The sequence below is a fragment of the Mirounga angustirostris genome, unplaced genomic scaffold (genome assembly GCF_029215605.1).
Source record: "Mirounga angustirostris isolate CCGP_5_RB_7025 unplaced genomic scaffold, mMirAng1.0.hap1 SCAF_14, whole genome shotgun sequence".
Lineage (NCBI taxonomy): Eukaryota > Metazoa > Chordata > Mammalia > Carnivora > Phocidae > Mirounga > Mirounga angustirostris.
In genome coordinates this window covers 47,430,917-47,447,191 of record NW_026991722.1, presented here as the reverse complement: position 1 = coordinate 47,447,191, position 16,275 = coordinate 47,430,917, and the positions used below count along the sequence as shown (strand labels likewise).

At 49.1% G+C, this 16,275-nt stretch overlaps 1 protein-coding gene across 3 annotated transcripts in view; it reads left to right on the top strand.

Moving 5' to 3' along the window:
- CABLES1 (Cdk5 and Abl enzyme substrate 1) overlaps window positions 1-16,275 on the top strand; it is a 111,117-nt gene that overhangs the window by 78,130 nt on the left and 16,712 nt on the right. For all 3 annotated transcript variants that reach the window (XM_064577827.1, XM_045886935.3, XM_064577828.1), the window contains 3 exons: window positions 11,192-11,288; window positions 12,529-12,685; window positions 13,690-13,793. In XM_064577827.1, the coding sequence (XP_064433897.1) occupies window positions 11,192-11,288; window positions 12,529-12,685; window positions 13,690-13,793 (358 nt within the window). The remainder of the gene's footprint in view (window positions 1-11,191; window positions 11,289-12,528; window positions 12,686-13,689; window positions 13,794-16,275) is intronic.

Below are 16,275 nucleotides of genomic sequence, written 5' to 3'. Positions count from 1 at the left end.
CTGCAAACATGCTTCCCTGAAAGAGGAAACTCTTAGTGTTTTTCAAACAGGTGTGTAGTTTGTAAAGAAATAGAGGGAAATGGCAGAAAGGAACGAAAAGATAGACCTTGCATTTACCCAGGTGAATACTCATTCCAGTGTTCATTCTTTCCCAAACTTCTAAATTTCCCAGTGGCTGTCTTTTGGTTTCATCCTGAAGAACTTGCTCTTCCTTTACTATTTCTTTAGTATGGATCCATTGCTTCAAGTTTTTTTGTTTTTTTTTAAGATTATATTTATTTATTTGACAGAGAAACAGCGAGAGAGGGAACACAAGCAGGGGGAGTGGGAGAGGGAGAAGCAGGGAGACCTATGCGGGACTCGATCCCAGGACCCTGGGATCATGACCTGAGCCGAAGGCAGTCGCTTAACCGAGTGAGCCACCCAGGCGCCCCCATTGCTTCAAGTTTTATCGGAAAATGTCTTTGTTTCACTTTCATTTTGTTTTTTGTTTTTTTTTTTCAATTTTATTGAGAAGACAATGTCTAATCAGACTCTATACATCTCCAAATCCCAGGCGAAAGCAGCACCCCCAGCCCTGCAGCCTCCCAGCCCTGGGCCCGAGACTTGTGCTCCCAGCCCCCTCGGTTCTCACCAGTGCCACTGCGGACTCCTGACCATAGCCCTCAGTCGGGACTAGTGTTGAGTTTAGGAAAATAGGACCAAAGTCAGATACATGGGAGCCCTTGCACCCTGGATGCTTGTTGTTTTTGCAGCTCTAGGTTTATGACCCCTGCTGAAAGCCTCTTTTGTGGTTTTCTAGACTAGTGAGCACAGAGACAGGGCCTACTCTGGCCTCATTTCTCCTCTCAGACCCATCTTCTTCCCATGGCCTCTCTCTTTTTTTTTTTTTTTTTAAAGATTTTATTTATTTGAGAGAGAGAGAATGAGAGACAGAGAGCACGAGAGGGAAGAGGGTCAGAGGGAGAAGCAGACTCCCCGCCGAGCAGGGAGCCCGATGCAGGACTCGATCCTGGGACTCCAGGATCATGACCTGAGCCGAAGGCAGTCGTTTAACCAACTGAGCCACCCAGGCGCCCCCCATGGCCTCTCTTGTTGGCCTTAGTAGGATGCCCGGCTCCATGACAGGTTCTCCTTGCCTTTGGGGCATTTATACTTGGTGCAGAGTTTGAAAGACTATTCTTGCCCCGCATACTGGAGCTTCTTACTGATGGAACTCAGACCTCTCCTCCAGGGCCCTTTCTTAGGTCACTCTCATAGTCCCCCCCCCCCAATGCCCTGCCTCAAGGCCCTACTAAGAGGCCACTCGTGTTCCATGGTACCCTTAGGCCTGTCTGAGCACTTAACAAATACATTTTAACGTCTTTGTAATTTATCCTTAACCCTCCTTGAGGGTGGATTGTCTTAGTTCTCAAGGCATCACTCACACTGCAGTGTGCATAGTAGACACTGTATTTGTTGAATGAATGATACAAATGGTACTTCTGAGGACTGTGTCTTTAGACTTTGGAGAATGGCTAATTTTATGACTATATCATTGCCCCCCAAAATGATGGCCAGACTGTCTGCCTCAGCAGGAGCAGGTGCTCCCTAGGGTCCTCAGCCTGGCACCCCATCCCTGTGGGCATCTTGATAGGAATGGCAGCACTGGCCGGGCAGTCAGAAGGAGGGGCCTGGAAGATGCCAACAAGGATGATTGGTCATGGGTCTCTGCGCCCTGCTTTTCTGCAAATAACTGTCATGGCCACAGTGAAAGCTGCTAAGTCTATGGTGACTAACGGTGGGGTCAGGGTGAACCCAGATGCAGGTGCTAAGCTCCAACTAGGTTCCCTCCCCTGACCTACCCAGCCAGACGACTCCTCAACATGTTAGCTTCATCAACACCATGGATCACTTGTGCCGTGCTCCTTGAGTTGCTCACAAATACTAACACCCCACATATTAAACCCAGGAATGCCAAGGGCCTTTTGCTGATGTCACACCTGGTCTGCCCAAGCCCCATCAGAGTTTCCTGACTTTCAGCTGGCTGGCTTTTCCAGCCCTTGATCAACATGTGATTTTCCTTTCATATATACTGCTTTTGCTTAAAGCAAGGGACATCTTTGAGTTGACTTTTGCACAGAGTTAGAAGGGGTTAGAAGGGGTTGGTTTTCCCAGGCCCAGTACTACCCATGGGGCAGTGGGGAGCTTCATCTTGTCACTGGTGCCCTTTCCATGTTGGGTGAAGTGAAGCTCTGCCTTGGTCCTTCCCACCACACACTGACACCTTCACACAGTGGTGTGTGGTCTGGTCCTCACTGTCTGGCCTTTTCTGGGGCCCAGTATAGCCATGTCTAATCAGGCACATGTGTTGGGAAGATGTTAGGATTTACTTGCATGCTTAGACTGAAGACTGGCTTACAGGCTGCGCTAACTCCTTTCAAGTAAATTGCAGTTGGGCCCGAGTCCCACTAATCATTAACAAGGGTGAGTTGTCATCATTCATAACAGCAGGCCTGTGGGCTGAGCTCAGTGAGCAAAAACCACTTGCAAGGGTGTAGAAGCCCCTCCTGGACATGAGGGCATTGCCACTTCTCGGGGTATCCCCAGGCTAACTCACTAAAGGATACGTGACCCAGAAGATTCGCCACGTGCTATTCACGAGTTCAGGGGTAAGGAGCACACTTCAACTCCAAAGGTAAATCTTTAGAGCTAGAAGGGACTTGGAGACTGTTCAGTCCTGTGGTTTTCAGACTTTTTTTTTTTTTTTTTTTTTGCTGAAGAAACCATTCCTCCAATACAAGTTTACGCAGAATGCCCATAAATAAAATAGCTAACCACAGTTATTCTAGAAAAGTGAGTGGGAATGAGAAGCCCACTCATTTTCACTCCATTCTTCATGGTCCCAGTAGGAAAACCACAGTCCTCCATCCTGTCTTTGGTGCTGAGGGGCATCTGAAGCCAAGGAGCATAGGATGCGTGGGATAGAGCTGGTGGTCAGGCAGAATCCTCAGTCCCAGCACATTAATTAGCTTTGCTGGTCCCAGGCCCACTCATCTGTAAAACTGGCTATGATGTCAGCCTCAGAGTTTTTGAGAGTATTAAATATGAAAGCTCTGAGCAGCCTGCCAGGCCGTACGTAGTAGGTACTCATTAAATGTTCACTTCGGTTCCGTTTTTGTCGAGTCACAGAGTTATTTCATTGTTCTTTTTAAGTCTGCCCCAACACAGCGAATCTCAATCCGATTTTTGATGAGTTATCTGGCCCTGTTTCTACAAACACAAGGGATTCATCTTCAGATCTGCTTTTACCTGGTCTTTAAATTGTTTTCCTTAGTGGTACATTCTTATTTTTAAAAATCTAGAATATGTGTGAAAATGAAAGGAAGGTAAAACTTACTGAGCCCTTACCTCCTGAACAAAACCTTCATTAATATTTTGGCCTATTTCCTTCCAGTCTTTTTTTTTTTCTCTCTTATCCCCTAGTGCATGTGCTTGTATGGAATATGAGGAGCTGATTGTTTTGTTTTGAACTCTCTTGCTGGTGGGAAGAAGCTTTGCCAAATCCCACCTTTCAAAACAAGCTATTGGAAGCTGGTCACTGAGAAGAGGAACAGATGTTGCCCATCTCTTTCACTATAACTGTAACATCAAACCTTCCCATAGCTGTAAACACTCTTCTCAGATTAAGCTTGTAAATTATACTATTTTCTGGGAAGAGTCCCAGCCTTAAACCAGCTCCCCTTCTCCCAACCAGCAGTTTGCCAAGGCCCGACGGAGTCTTTTTGCCTTTTATCCACATGAGTCACTGCCTTCTCTTTTCTAGTGTGGATCTGTGGTTTGGCTTGGCAACCCTTTGCTTACAAAATAAATTGCAAGTAAGTTTCCCGACTCTCTTAAGTAGGCAGACCCCACTTGATAAACAGCTCAGCCACACCTCTACCTAAGACCACTGCTCTCTCCTCTTGGGCCTCGGCCCTGTCCTCTGGGCTGCTGTGCTATCACCCTGGGGTCAGGAGCTGCCAAGGAATCTATGGATTCAGAAGTAGAGGGGAGAAACTGTGAGACAGGAACATCTTAGGAGTGAGGATCCTGGGGTCCTGAGAAGGAAAAGGAGGTCCAGAGAGGGAAGTGGAAATAATGCAAACTTGACCGCCTTTAAAATGTTGCTGAAGGTCAGCCCCAAACCAGGAAACTATGAGAGAGACTCCACTTTTTCCTGTTTCTTCACCCTCTTACACACCTCTGACCTATTGCTCCTGAAACCAGAACTCTTGCTTTACTATGGGGCTAGTTCGGTGACATTATAGGCTAAAAGAGCACACTGTGGGCTGATCTCCATTTGCAACATCATTTCAGTGGGAAATGCGTTCTGAGTTCCAGAAGGCCAACTCAAAAGCTTTGGAACACAACCCGCTGGTGAGTGAGAGACTACAGGCCTTGTATTGAGGGCCAGTCCCAGGACTGTCTCTGCATACGGGGACTGACACAAGTGCCCAGATGCACTTTATTTACTGAAACGGGTATCAGTAGGTATTTCTGTATACTGGGATCCAATCAGAAGGAAGTAGCAGTGAACCCAGTTAACTTGTGACTCAGGGTTATGTAAAATAACCACGCCGGATGATTCCAGCATGATGATGTGTGTGTAGGAACAGACCCATTCAGATAACCAGACCTGACTGAATGGTAGTGACTGGGTTCGCTTACTACGGATATATATGAGACCATGTGGTGAAGAACATGGCTTCGCAGCGCAGCACAAGCTACCTCTGGGGGCATGTTTTAACATAGCAGTGTCCAGGGTTGCCTGGGTGGCTCAGTCATTTGAGTGTCCGACTCTTGGTTTCAGCTCAGGTTTTGATCTCAGGGTCATCAGATCGAGCTCCAAATTGGCTCCACACTCAGCAGGGAGACTGCTTGAGATTCTCTGCCTCTCCCTCTATGTCCCCCACCTCCCCTCACTCTCTCTCAAATCTTTTTTTTTTTTTAAGATTATATTTATTTGGGGGCGCCTGGGTGGCTCAGTTGGTTAAGCGACTGCCTTCGGCTCAGGTCATGATCCCAGGGTCCTGGGATCGAGTCCCACATCGGGCTCCTGGCTCAGCAGGAAGCCTGCTTCTCCCTCTCCCACTCCCCCTGCTTGTGTTCCTGCTCTCGCTGTCTCTGTCTCTGTCAAATAAATGAATAAAATCTTTAAAAAAAAAAAAAAATTATATTTATTTGCTAGAGAAAGAGCACAAGCAGGGGGAGCGGCAGGCAGAGGGAGAAGCAGGCTCCCCACTGAGCAGGGAGCCCGATGCAGGGCTCCATCCCAGGACCCTGAGATCATAACCTGAGCCGAAGGCAGACACTTAACCGACTGAGCCATCCAGGTGTCCCAATAAATAAATAAATCTTAAAAAAATAAAATAGCAGTGCCCACGTGGTATTTGTTTATGTCCTTCTTAGCTTTTGGCATGGGGGCATTTCAGATGAGGTCATCTTCTTGGGTCCGTTTCCTGAGTGTTGATTGTTTTGTGACATAGAGAACAGCTGCTTCTAAGAGGGGGCCTGGAAGCCTAAATGCCCCCTGCCATTCCCCTCTTCCTCCCTACCCACTTTCCCCCTGCACATCTCTTTTCGTTGTGGAAAATTACACATTCACAAATTGTGTTTCTTTCCTCACACCAACCATATTCCCACACAGACAGATTCTGGAATGATCTCATGGATGAATCATGCCGTTATCCAGCTATTTATAAGAGCTGCCTTTAGACAAAGATTTTGGTGTAAGCTACATTAAGTCCCCTTCATTGTCTGCCAGTTAACCTTGAGGGGATGGCTTATCGATGGAGTGCTGAGTGTGAGGGGCAGGACTTGTAGACTAAAAGCTGCTTTGATTTCACTTTTTCCTGTCAGCCCTGGGCTTTGTCCCATTGACTCTGAACTGTGGTGGTGTAACGCTCTGCTCTGATACAAGTAAGCAGACCCAATCCAAGATGGCAGCTGTATTGTATCTAAAGAGGCGAGAAATAGGACTTCCTAAACTATGATAGGTGCTTGTATCACTGAGTTCCAGTTGATGCATAATCTCTTAATTAAAACTGGCTCGCAAGTGGTATTTCCTAATCAGCTTTCAAGTTTTGCTCTCTGCAGCAAATCTCCCTTTTTTTTTCCTGAAAGATCTGGAAATCCTATTAATATTTAACTGGCTTTTAAATTGTTTATGCATCAAAGTGTTCAAACTATTGTCCCTTAATGAGCAAGTGCCCAGTGATGCTTCTGTTTGGCATTCCAAGGTCTCAAGTTTAGAGCACCATTAAATGATCACCAGTGGCAGTCAGGCCATCTTGGAGGCTGAAAGCCCTGGAAACTAGTTAATTGGATTACACAGTTCCATCTACTTTCCAGGTGTTAAGTATTTAAATCATATCTTTTTTTTATTAGGAGTAACATTGGTTCAGTAATCATATGTTCCTTAAGGAGAAGGCCTTACCTTAAACTCCTTATTTAATTTTTTTCTTTTTTAAAGATTTTGTCAGAGAGAGGGCGCGTGCAAGCACACACAAGCAGGGGAGGAGGGGCAGAGGGAGAGGCAGGCTCCCCGTGGAGCAGGGAGCCCCATGCGGGACTCCATCCCAGGACCCCAGGATCATGACCTGAACCGAAGGCAGACACTTAACCGACTGAGCCACCCAGGCGCCCCGAAACTTCTTGTTATTTAATAGGGAATCTTGTTTGATCAGTTCCATGCATTATGGCTCCTTGAGCATCAGAAAAGGTAATGAAAGATCATTTTGCCCGTTACACTGGATGAAATCAGGAGTTGGCCGTAGTGTGGTTACAGTGACCTAGGTAATCCCCTTTGGGCACCAGGATATCTAGATTGGCCATTTGCTCTGACCAGATGATTCCACAACTGCAAAATCATGTGTATTTGCTCTTTGCCGTGGGAGCTGAAACTAAGACACGTCCAGGGGGTTTCCAACCACCAAGTCACAGGCTTTCAAGGAGAGCTACATTCAGTGAATTGCGGGGCCATCCTATGAAGAGTAGGGTTTCGCTCCACAAAGAACCTCTATTTTTGCCCCTTGCTTAAGGGTATAACTGCTGCTTGGCTGTCTCCCCAAATGCATTTTCATCTTGTTTTCACTGCCTCCCCCATCTTCTGTGAGCCCCTACCCCGACCCCCTTAAACCATCTCCCATCCATCCCCATCCCCACCGGCCAGACTTTGTAAGAAAACCTTTGTGCTGGGTTTTCAAAGTGTGTCTGTTGCTTACAGCCTCTGCAAAAGAAACTTGAATAGATGAGAAATGAGCTCTTGCAGCTAAGTAGGTCTGAGCTATAGCGTCACCCGGGCCTGCGGAAGAGAAGAAAACAGACCCTTGCATTGTCCATGGTTCCTGACCCCTGGTTCTGTTAGTGCAACAGTCCAAATGAGATCCTTCCCTAGGACCTGCCTAGCCACGTTCGTCTGTGAGTGCAAGCTACAGCGTGTAAACCATAATGCACACGGTTTTGGCCAGTATCCACATCTGGTATTTGAACTTGCCTTCATGCCATTTTTAGAAGGAGGTGGAACATAAATAAATTAATATTTGGACTCTACATGTATCTGGGAAAAATAATCTCCTAGGCTTTTCAAAGAAACTGGAAAGTCCGACTTCAGTCTGCTTTCAATTACTTACAGCTGCAGCTCCGTGTTCCCCAGCTCTCTCTTGCTCTTGGAGGGTTAATGCTGGCTTTTGAGCCAAACCGATATTTCTTGTTTTCATACACCATTTTAATGAGAATTCAGAATAATGATGTTAGAAAGAAAACATCAAGATTTTATCACTACTCCCCAGGGACTTCTGCTTAATCCTTTTTCACTGGAGTTTTGGGGTTTTTTAAATATATATTTTTTAAGATTTTATTTATTTATTAGAGACAGGCAGGCAGAGGGAGAAGCAGGCTCCTTGCTGAGCAAGGAGCCCGATGTGGGACTCGATCCCAGGACCCTGAGATCATGACCTGAGCTGAAGACAGACGCCTAACTGACTGAGCCACCCAGGCATCCCTTCACTGGAGTTTTTAAAAGCTGTTTTCTGGGTGAAGCAGCTGCACCATTCACAGTTCCCCTCAAACGGGGGCATCCGGGGCCATAGGTCTCTTGCTTGCTTTTCACTCGGGTAAGTCCTGAGCAGTTACCTTATCTGTAAATCAGGTGGCGCCATGTGAAATCGCTGCGTACGTAGGTCAAAATGGGCAAATAACAGCATTTTCGTGTGGCTCGTGTTAATACGAGGCTGCAGCAGAGCACTTAGCTAAGGAACCAGCACTGGTGAGACAGCAAAGAGCCAGGCTGCCTGGCTCCTTCAAGTAAATACTACACATCAGACATCGTGTGTATCTGGACAGAAACATGGAATGTCCCTGCCTGCAGCCAGCTCTCCATTCAGGAGCACTCTTAAAATGGGCATATTTTAATATCCTTATTTCTTTGGTTTTGTTTTTTTTTTTAAGATTTTATTCATTTATTTGACAGAGACATAGCGAGAGAGGGAACACAAGCAGAGGGAGTGGGAGAGGGAGAAGCAGGCTTCCTGCTGAGCGGGGAGCCTGATGCGGGGTTTGATCCCAGGACCCTGGGATCATGACCTGAGCTGAAGGCAGATGCTTAACGACTGAGCCACCCAGGTGCTCCTTCTCTGGGTTTCCTTACCCCATGAAGATGGGCCCTGCTTTTAAATTAGTTTCAGCCCTAAATAACATTCTCTGTCTGGCAAAATGGAAACAAGGAGACAGTTGTTTGGGAGTTGGGAATTTGAGGCACGTGCTTGCCGGGGTGCTTTTCAGGCAAGGAGGACGTCCCGGAAGTGAGCCGGAGAGACTTTCATGAAATGCAAGGCGCTGCACTCTTTGTACTTGCTCCCCCCCTGGGCTGCCACGGCCGTCCCCTTTCTCCTTGCCCTTCACGGCTACTTTTGCCTCGTTGCCTGGTTCAGGTTCTTGCTCTGTTGGCATTTCCCTTTGTGAGGGCCAGCATCCCGGACGGCTCCCACAGGAGGCAGGGCAGCAGGGTGGGTGGTCTCTGGCATGTGCCATCCCCGGGTTCTGGTGGCCTCGCTGAGCCCCACTCTGCTCCCCGCCTGCTTGCGTGGCCCTTCTAGCTGCAGATTTAAGATCCATACCTGGAATGCAGGTCTCTGTTCACAGAGCATGTTTATAAAGTGACGTGATTTCAGTCATCCTGGACCTCACAGTCCCCCGCAGAGGAGGCACATCCCGAGAGTACTCCCATTGCTCAGAATATGCTTGGAGCTCTGGATGGGATGGTCTGCACCTTCTAACGGAGTGTTTACAGCTCTGTAAGTTACTGTTCTGCACCATCCCTAGGGGGTGAGCTTGATGCCTGGAATTACCTGAAGTCATTTATACTCATTTACAGTCCATCAGTAGGCAGGGCAGGGGGGAGCACTGATTCAAGTAATAGTGTTCAGAGCAAAAATATGTATAAATACAAAGGTTGCAGACTGGGATGGGTTGGTTATTGGCTTTTTTTGCGTGACTTTAGTGTTGATTCCCAGGGGGGCTCCAGAAAGTTTTGAGCATGGCAATACCATGGCGTCCTAAGGAGACTACCTTTAAAAAATGCAGTACTTACTGGATGCAAATTTTGGCTATTCCCTTTTTTTTAAATATGAGAGTGAGAGCATGCGCAAGCAGTGGGGCGGGGCAGAAGGAGAGGGACAAGCAGACTCCCCCCCCCCCCCCAACCCCGAGCACGGAGCCCACTCAGGTTTTGATCCCAGGACCCCGAGATCATGACCTGAGCCGAAAATCAGATGCCTAACCGACTGAGCCACCCAGGTGCCCCATAGCTATTTCTTTTAAAAACTGTCATTAATCACACTTCTGCATTAGAGGTAGGCTTACAGAGCCAGTGATTGCTCAACTAAATCAGAGAAGCCATTTTCCTTCCCAGAAGGGGAGGTTCCTTGTCTGTTCCCTCACTCACCCGGCTCCTTCTCTTTTTCCTTGAATTCTTTATCTTCTGCCTGGAGAGGCTTGTCTTTACGTATTGTTTGTTCTTGCTTAGGTTGTGGGAGCCAGCCCCTGAATGTGGTGCCTCTCTCCAGGCCACACAGCAAGAACGCTGCGAGCCTGAGATGACTTTTGACTAAGAAGCACCACATTCTAGAGCCAGAAACTGGAAGACAGTCCTTCCCAAACATGGCTGCATTTTAGAATCCCCTGGCAAGTGTTTAAAACTGACACCCAGGTTGCACTCCATACCAACTGAAACAGAATGTCTGCGGGTGGGGTCCAGGCTGCGGTAGTTTGTCAGAGATCCCCAGGTGATTCTAATCAGCATCCAAGCCCGAGGACCACTGCAAGGAGGGGGATTATCCTTGACAATGTGAGCAGTTACACCTGAGCGTAACCACAGCCAGCTCAGTCTTGCATCTCTCAGGCAACGTGAGGTGCTAGAAACAGCCCTGGATGCAAAACCAGTCTCTACAGCCTGCCATCCTGGTGACCTTGGCAAGCCACTTAGCCTCCTGTGGGCTTTTCCTCTGTGAAATAAGATAATAATAGCAATACCTGTCTGATAGGGTCATGTTAAGGGATGGCAGAGATGATGCGTGGAAGTCTTCGTAAATTACGAAGTGCTGTGTAAATGTCTGATAATACTGGAGATTGTTCTTTTATAGAAAGATGATCGTGTTCCGGGTCCCCTGGCAAGGAGGCTGGGGTGGATGTGGTGGCATTAATTCCTTCATTACCAGCAGTACTCCTGGGAACCGTTTAGGACAAGAATTGATTTCTTTTGTCTAATAAAGGGGGCGGCCAGGAGAGGTGGTCTCTCCCAGCTTTAAAATGAAACCAGCAGCCAGAGCCTAAGAGAACCAACCATTGCCCCGTGATGCCCAGGGAATGCTCCCTGGCTTCCTGTTAGCAGACTGTGAGCTGAGGGGCCTTGTACAGAGGAACATCGGTCGTCCATCAGCTTCTGAGCCTGCCTTTCATCTGCAGGCTTTCCGTTTGGTTGCATTTCATTTATATCAAAGTGGATGAAACAAGGTGGTGCTAGCGGGCCCCCAGGGTCAGAGGGATATCCTGTTGGCCAGGGCCTGTGTGCTCGTTTTCGTCAGTGTGACTGTGGTGTCTTGTGTAGTAAACATCGTCGTGGCTCTTTTGAGTACAAACCAAAGCATTTTTTTCTTGGGCTTGTCCTCTCCAGGGATTTGAAGTTGGATGGAGGGAAGCAGTCCACAGGTGCCGTGAGCTTGAAAGAGATCATTGGCCTTGAAGGTGTGGAGCTGGGAGCTGATGGGAAGGTAAGGCTTCCTAGCTTCCAATCGGCAAGTCTCTGCCGACACCACCACCAGGGTCAGGACTCGAAGGCAGCGTGACAGACCACGACCCTTGCTCACGGTGGAGGAACCAGGTCTGGGGCCAGCCCGTCCCCTCTTCCCTAGCGTGCCCTTGAAAACCCACTGAGCCAGTGAGGAAATAGCGGCATAGTATTTCTCCCCCAGTGCTATTTATGATGGAATGCCGATACTGATGAGTATCCCACACACCCGTGCATGTTCTGGAATCGAGTGGTTTGAGCATGCATTAATTGATGGTGTCAGCAAGCTATATTCCCGCTACTAGAAAGTTTGTTTTGGGGGTGGTGGGGGAGGGAGGCTTCCCACGGTCCTGAGAAGCTGAGTCTTTCAGCCTCAGTGAGCACCTAGCAGGAGAGCTGTTACATTCCTCCTTACCTGCAGTCCAGTGAGCTGCTATGTGGAAGTCTGAGGGGTGAAAGTTCAAAGAGGAACTTGACCTTTTTGTGCTGGATCCTGGTAATCTTTGTAAACCCTTCAAAAGCCTGTTTACGGAGATGAAGCAAGTATTTGGGGAAGCCATCTCAGGGTAGCTTGCTGCCAGCTGAAGCTGCTGGGGCAGCTAGTGACCTCCCCACCTCCCCCCTGCCAGAACAGCTGGTCACCACTGTGCCCGGACGTCATCAGCCCCGAGTCCACGAGCAGGGGTATATGGGCCGTGCTTCTCCAAGTAGGTGGAAAGAAAAACACTTGTTCTGTATCCATTCCTGAAGGTTGAGTGTTCACACAGGAATGAGGGAGGTGAGCTAGAGACCAGCATCAGAGATCTCATCTGCCAACAGAACATATAGCAGGCCATAGCCCCTTATCAGACACTCTTGGGGTCTGATGTGTTCTGGAATTCTGCACTTGGTGGGGTATAAAGCTCGTGTGGTGTTCAAAAAAAGAAAAAAAGCCAATGCGGTATGTGCCTCGTGTATTACACAACATCCCAGTGCTTCTGGGATAGTTCTCAAACACAGTGATGTTTCTACCATATAACATGAATATTCACACAAAGTGCAATAAATTAAAACTATACGTAGCCTCAAATTAGTTGAGTTTAGGTTTTGGCACAAATAAATACCAAAACAGATTTCATCTCAGATCTCATTGGATTTTAGAAGTACGGATGTAAGAATATGAATGCAAACCTATCATTGCCTGGGAGTAATCCATTTTGTCCGTTTTCGTCTTCACCTTTTAGACTGTTTCTTACACCCAATTTCTGTTACCCACAAATGCCTTCGGAGCCCGGAGAAATACCATAGACTCCACGTCCTCCTTCTCCCAGTTCCGTAACCTGAGCCACCGCAGCCTCTCCATAGGACGTGCAAGCAGCACCCAGGGGAGCCTGGACACAGGTAACCTTGGGCGGGGCTGGGGCCGGCAGCGCGTGGAGAAGGGTGCCTCGGTGCACCGTGTGGGCTGGGTCTCCCTGTGTGCAGAGTGGAGGACGGGTGCCTCTGGATGGAGCATGAACTCATCCCATGGGCCACGTGACTTTGGGGCAAGCCCAATTTCAGGCCATACAGGTTCACAGCCAGGCCACAGGGGGACCTCACCAATGAGATGTTTCAGCCACCAACTCCCGAGCTCCCACAAGGAGAAATGCCAAGGCCATCTGTAGCGTGCAGATATGGCTGGACCCCTCTCCCACCACTCAGCTCCTTATCTCACCCTGGTTCTTGCCAATATTTTCCCAGTGTTCCGATTTGGATCAAGTGTGAGAACTTTTTGTGATTCTCGTGGCCTGTGAGTGTGAAGGAGGGCTTGCTTGCTTCTAGCTTTGCCTCTACAAACCTTTGTAAGACTCAAACAAGGGAGAAAACTCCAGAGAAACTCCAGGTGAGGGGGGGAAATTGCTCAGGCCTGTGCGGGTGCTGAGTTTGGAAGCACTGTCCTTCGGTTCCCACAAGCTCTGGCCGTTGATAGCTGTTTGCCCTGGCGCCACGCTGATCTGTGGACGGACACAGCAGCCTGCCTGGAAGCTTTCACACCAGAAACATGCGGCTCACGGGGCAGGACTTGAGTTACTCGTTTGATCTGCAGGTTCAGCAAATGCGCCTTCTTGGTGCCCCATTTTGTAACCCGAGTGCTCGCTTCAGGTCGGGGGGAGTGATACATAATTTTCTAAAGTGGAAAAACTGTGAGAATGTTAAGTATTTGGTGACCCCCCTTGTGCAGGGGATACCCTTCACTGGCATGTAGGGATGTCTCCTGAGGGGCAGAGTGTGCGGTGTGACTCTGGGCTCAACGACCTGAGGCCGGCCTTGCTTCAGTCTAACTTTAGTCTTGGCATCCGCCCTCCTGCTTCTGCTTCAGGGAGTCTGGGGCCCCTATTGATTATTCTGTGTGTGATCCTCAGGTAGCGACCTGGGAGACTTTATGGACTATGACCCAAATCTCCTGGATGACCCCCAGTGGCCTTGTGGCAAGCACAAACGAGTTCTGATCTTTCCTTCGTACATGGTGAGTAGTGGTGGAGAGACAGTCTGCTCAGCCCCTCAGCCTCACCCCTGCTGCCCCTCAGGCATGCTCACCCTAAAAGGCGGCTGCTCTCTGGCCTCAGGGGGCTGGTTCAAACACTGCGCGGCCTGGGGAGCTTCTAGGGGATTCCCCAGTGTAGGTTGCTCACAGAAGGCCCAGCACGGGCTGGTCCTGGGTTCTTCTCGTCACCTGGCCTGCATACACCACTTTGGTCAGGGACCCTCACCTCTTGGGGGACACACCTGAGCTCCTACATCTGTAGACCCCACTAGGGGAGGGTCAGGCCCCTCAGGTTCAGCTCTGTTTGGAGTTCCCTGGTGACTGTAGGCCTCCACGTGCACTCCAGGCAAACTGGGCACTGGGCTCCGGATGACAGAATTCTCTCCTGGGAGAGTGAAGGTAGGCCACTCTGGGCGTTAAATGCAAAACCTTTACTTGCCGTTTTTGCTTCATGGACTCTTCCTGTTTTTCCCTTTGTGTAATTTTGGTTTCTGCTTTTGGCTGACCACCATTTCCCACCACTTGGTCTGCCGTTTCTCCAGATGCCCGTGGGGCCTGTCTGGGTCCTGTGTACTTTCTTGGGGCAGAGTTGCCCCGACTCAGCGGCAGGCGCATCCCGGGCAGCCGTGGGAGAAGGGGAGAGCTGGGCTTGTGGGAAAGCTGCCAGGCCAGGCCTGCCGCACATGGCATCAGGCAGGAGAACACCAACCCAGAAAGCTCCCACCACCTCCCTGAAAGGCCCAGAGGGGGCGGGCGCAGCTCAAAACATCCCGCTCTGGTTCCCTTGCTCCTCCCCAGCCCGTGCCATTCATAGCAGCCCCAGCCTCGTCTGGGCTCTTGTGTCTGCAGAGGCCAGAGTGGGACCCCGTTTACTCAGAGGGCCCCTGAACACTCACTCTGAACTGAGAGGTCTCAGCACTGGGGTTCCACCCTCCAGCCTCGCTTTCTTCCCTGAACAGTTGGCAAGTAGCTGCCGTCAGCCACCAGGCAGAGTCCTTGGCAGTTGCTTCCAGCAAAAATCCTATTCTAATACACCATGCTGAGTCAGCATGAATTACCAAAGGCACTGAGTTTAAAATTGCCCCTGCTGCTCACTCTCCCGTCCTTATTTCCCACCTCCTAACACAAAAAGCAGAACCAGAGCCATGTATGTTTTTTTCCCCCACTCCGAGACCTGTTAAGATTAGTTGCTACTTTTACAACGCCAGGCCGTATTCATGTAAGCTAGCACATAATAAGTGTTTAATAAATGACCAGAATCGCCGCCCTAATGTGAAGGAGGAAGCAACTGAAACGTCATGACTTGTGTAAGAATAGGATTCTTTATGCTGTTCATTGCTTTACTTACTAAGTAATGGTCAGGAAACTGTGGCTTGGGGAGTCTGAGTGAGGCCGTCACAGTTGACAGAAAGGAAGTGGGGGCTGAGGCTGGTGCTCTTCTCACTTGGCCTGGGACTCCCACATCCCTCAGCAGTCAGTGGCAGAACGGCCGACCTCGGGCGAGGACTCTTTGGGCCAACAGTTTTAACAGATTTCTAAGTAACCAAGAGAATAAGAGAGGGCACTATTTTTGACCGACTGGGGTTTGGCAGGGAGCTCTTCTCTGGGCTGTCATGTCTGGCGATAACATGGACCTCTCCTGTAGGCCTGGTGGCAGTCTGGTGCCAGATCTTATTTTTTTCTTTAAGTGATTTCACTGTGAGTCTCAAGGTTCTGGGTCGCAGACTACATCACGTGCCTGTGCACACAGGGCATTTTCCTCCTTGGGCACTGTGCTAGATGACTTGCCAAGTCAGCATATATGTCCTGTCCTCCGTGTTGTATGTTCCCAACTGGCTCATTTTTCATTTTCCCAGGTTGCATCTGCAGCCCCTGCTCCCTGTAATAGTATGTGTTTTAGAGAATGAAATGGCTCGTGAACCGCATTTTCTGGTCAGTTCCATAAGATGTACATCTCTTCTTCTGGCCGCAGAGATTTGTACTTTGATCAGATATGGGACAGCCACTTTTCAGTATTCTCTGTCACTGCCATGCATGTCTTGTGTTACAGAGAGCCTCAGACTGGCTCCCAGGAGACTTCTCCAGAAGCAGGCATGGATTATAGGGCTGTTTCACATGCAAACTTGCACAAGTACGCATGGGGGTTTTGGTTTTGGTTGGTTTGCTTGAAGATACAGAATTTGTCCACTAAGCCAGTACTGACTGAGGCCCTACTGTGTGCCAGGCCAGATGCTTCCTTATATAGTGGAGAACAAACCGGCCACAATCCCCATTTTCCTCAGCCTTACAGCAGGTGGGGAGGTCAGATGGTGAGCAAGCAGACAAGTCACTGCGGTCATGAGGAGGGTGAAGAAAAGTGGTAGGAGATGATGGGGGCAGGGTAGGGGGGTGAAGGTGGGAGGTCTACCTCCAGGAAGGTTCCCCTGAAGAAATGGCATTGAAGGTGAGTATGAGGGGTAAGAAG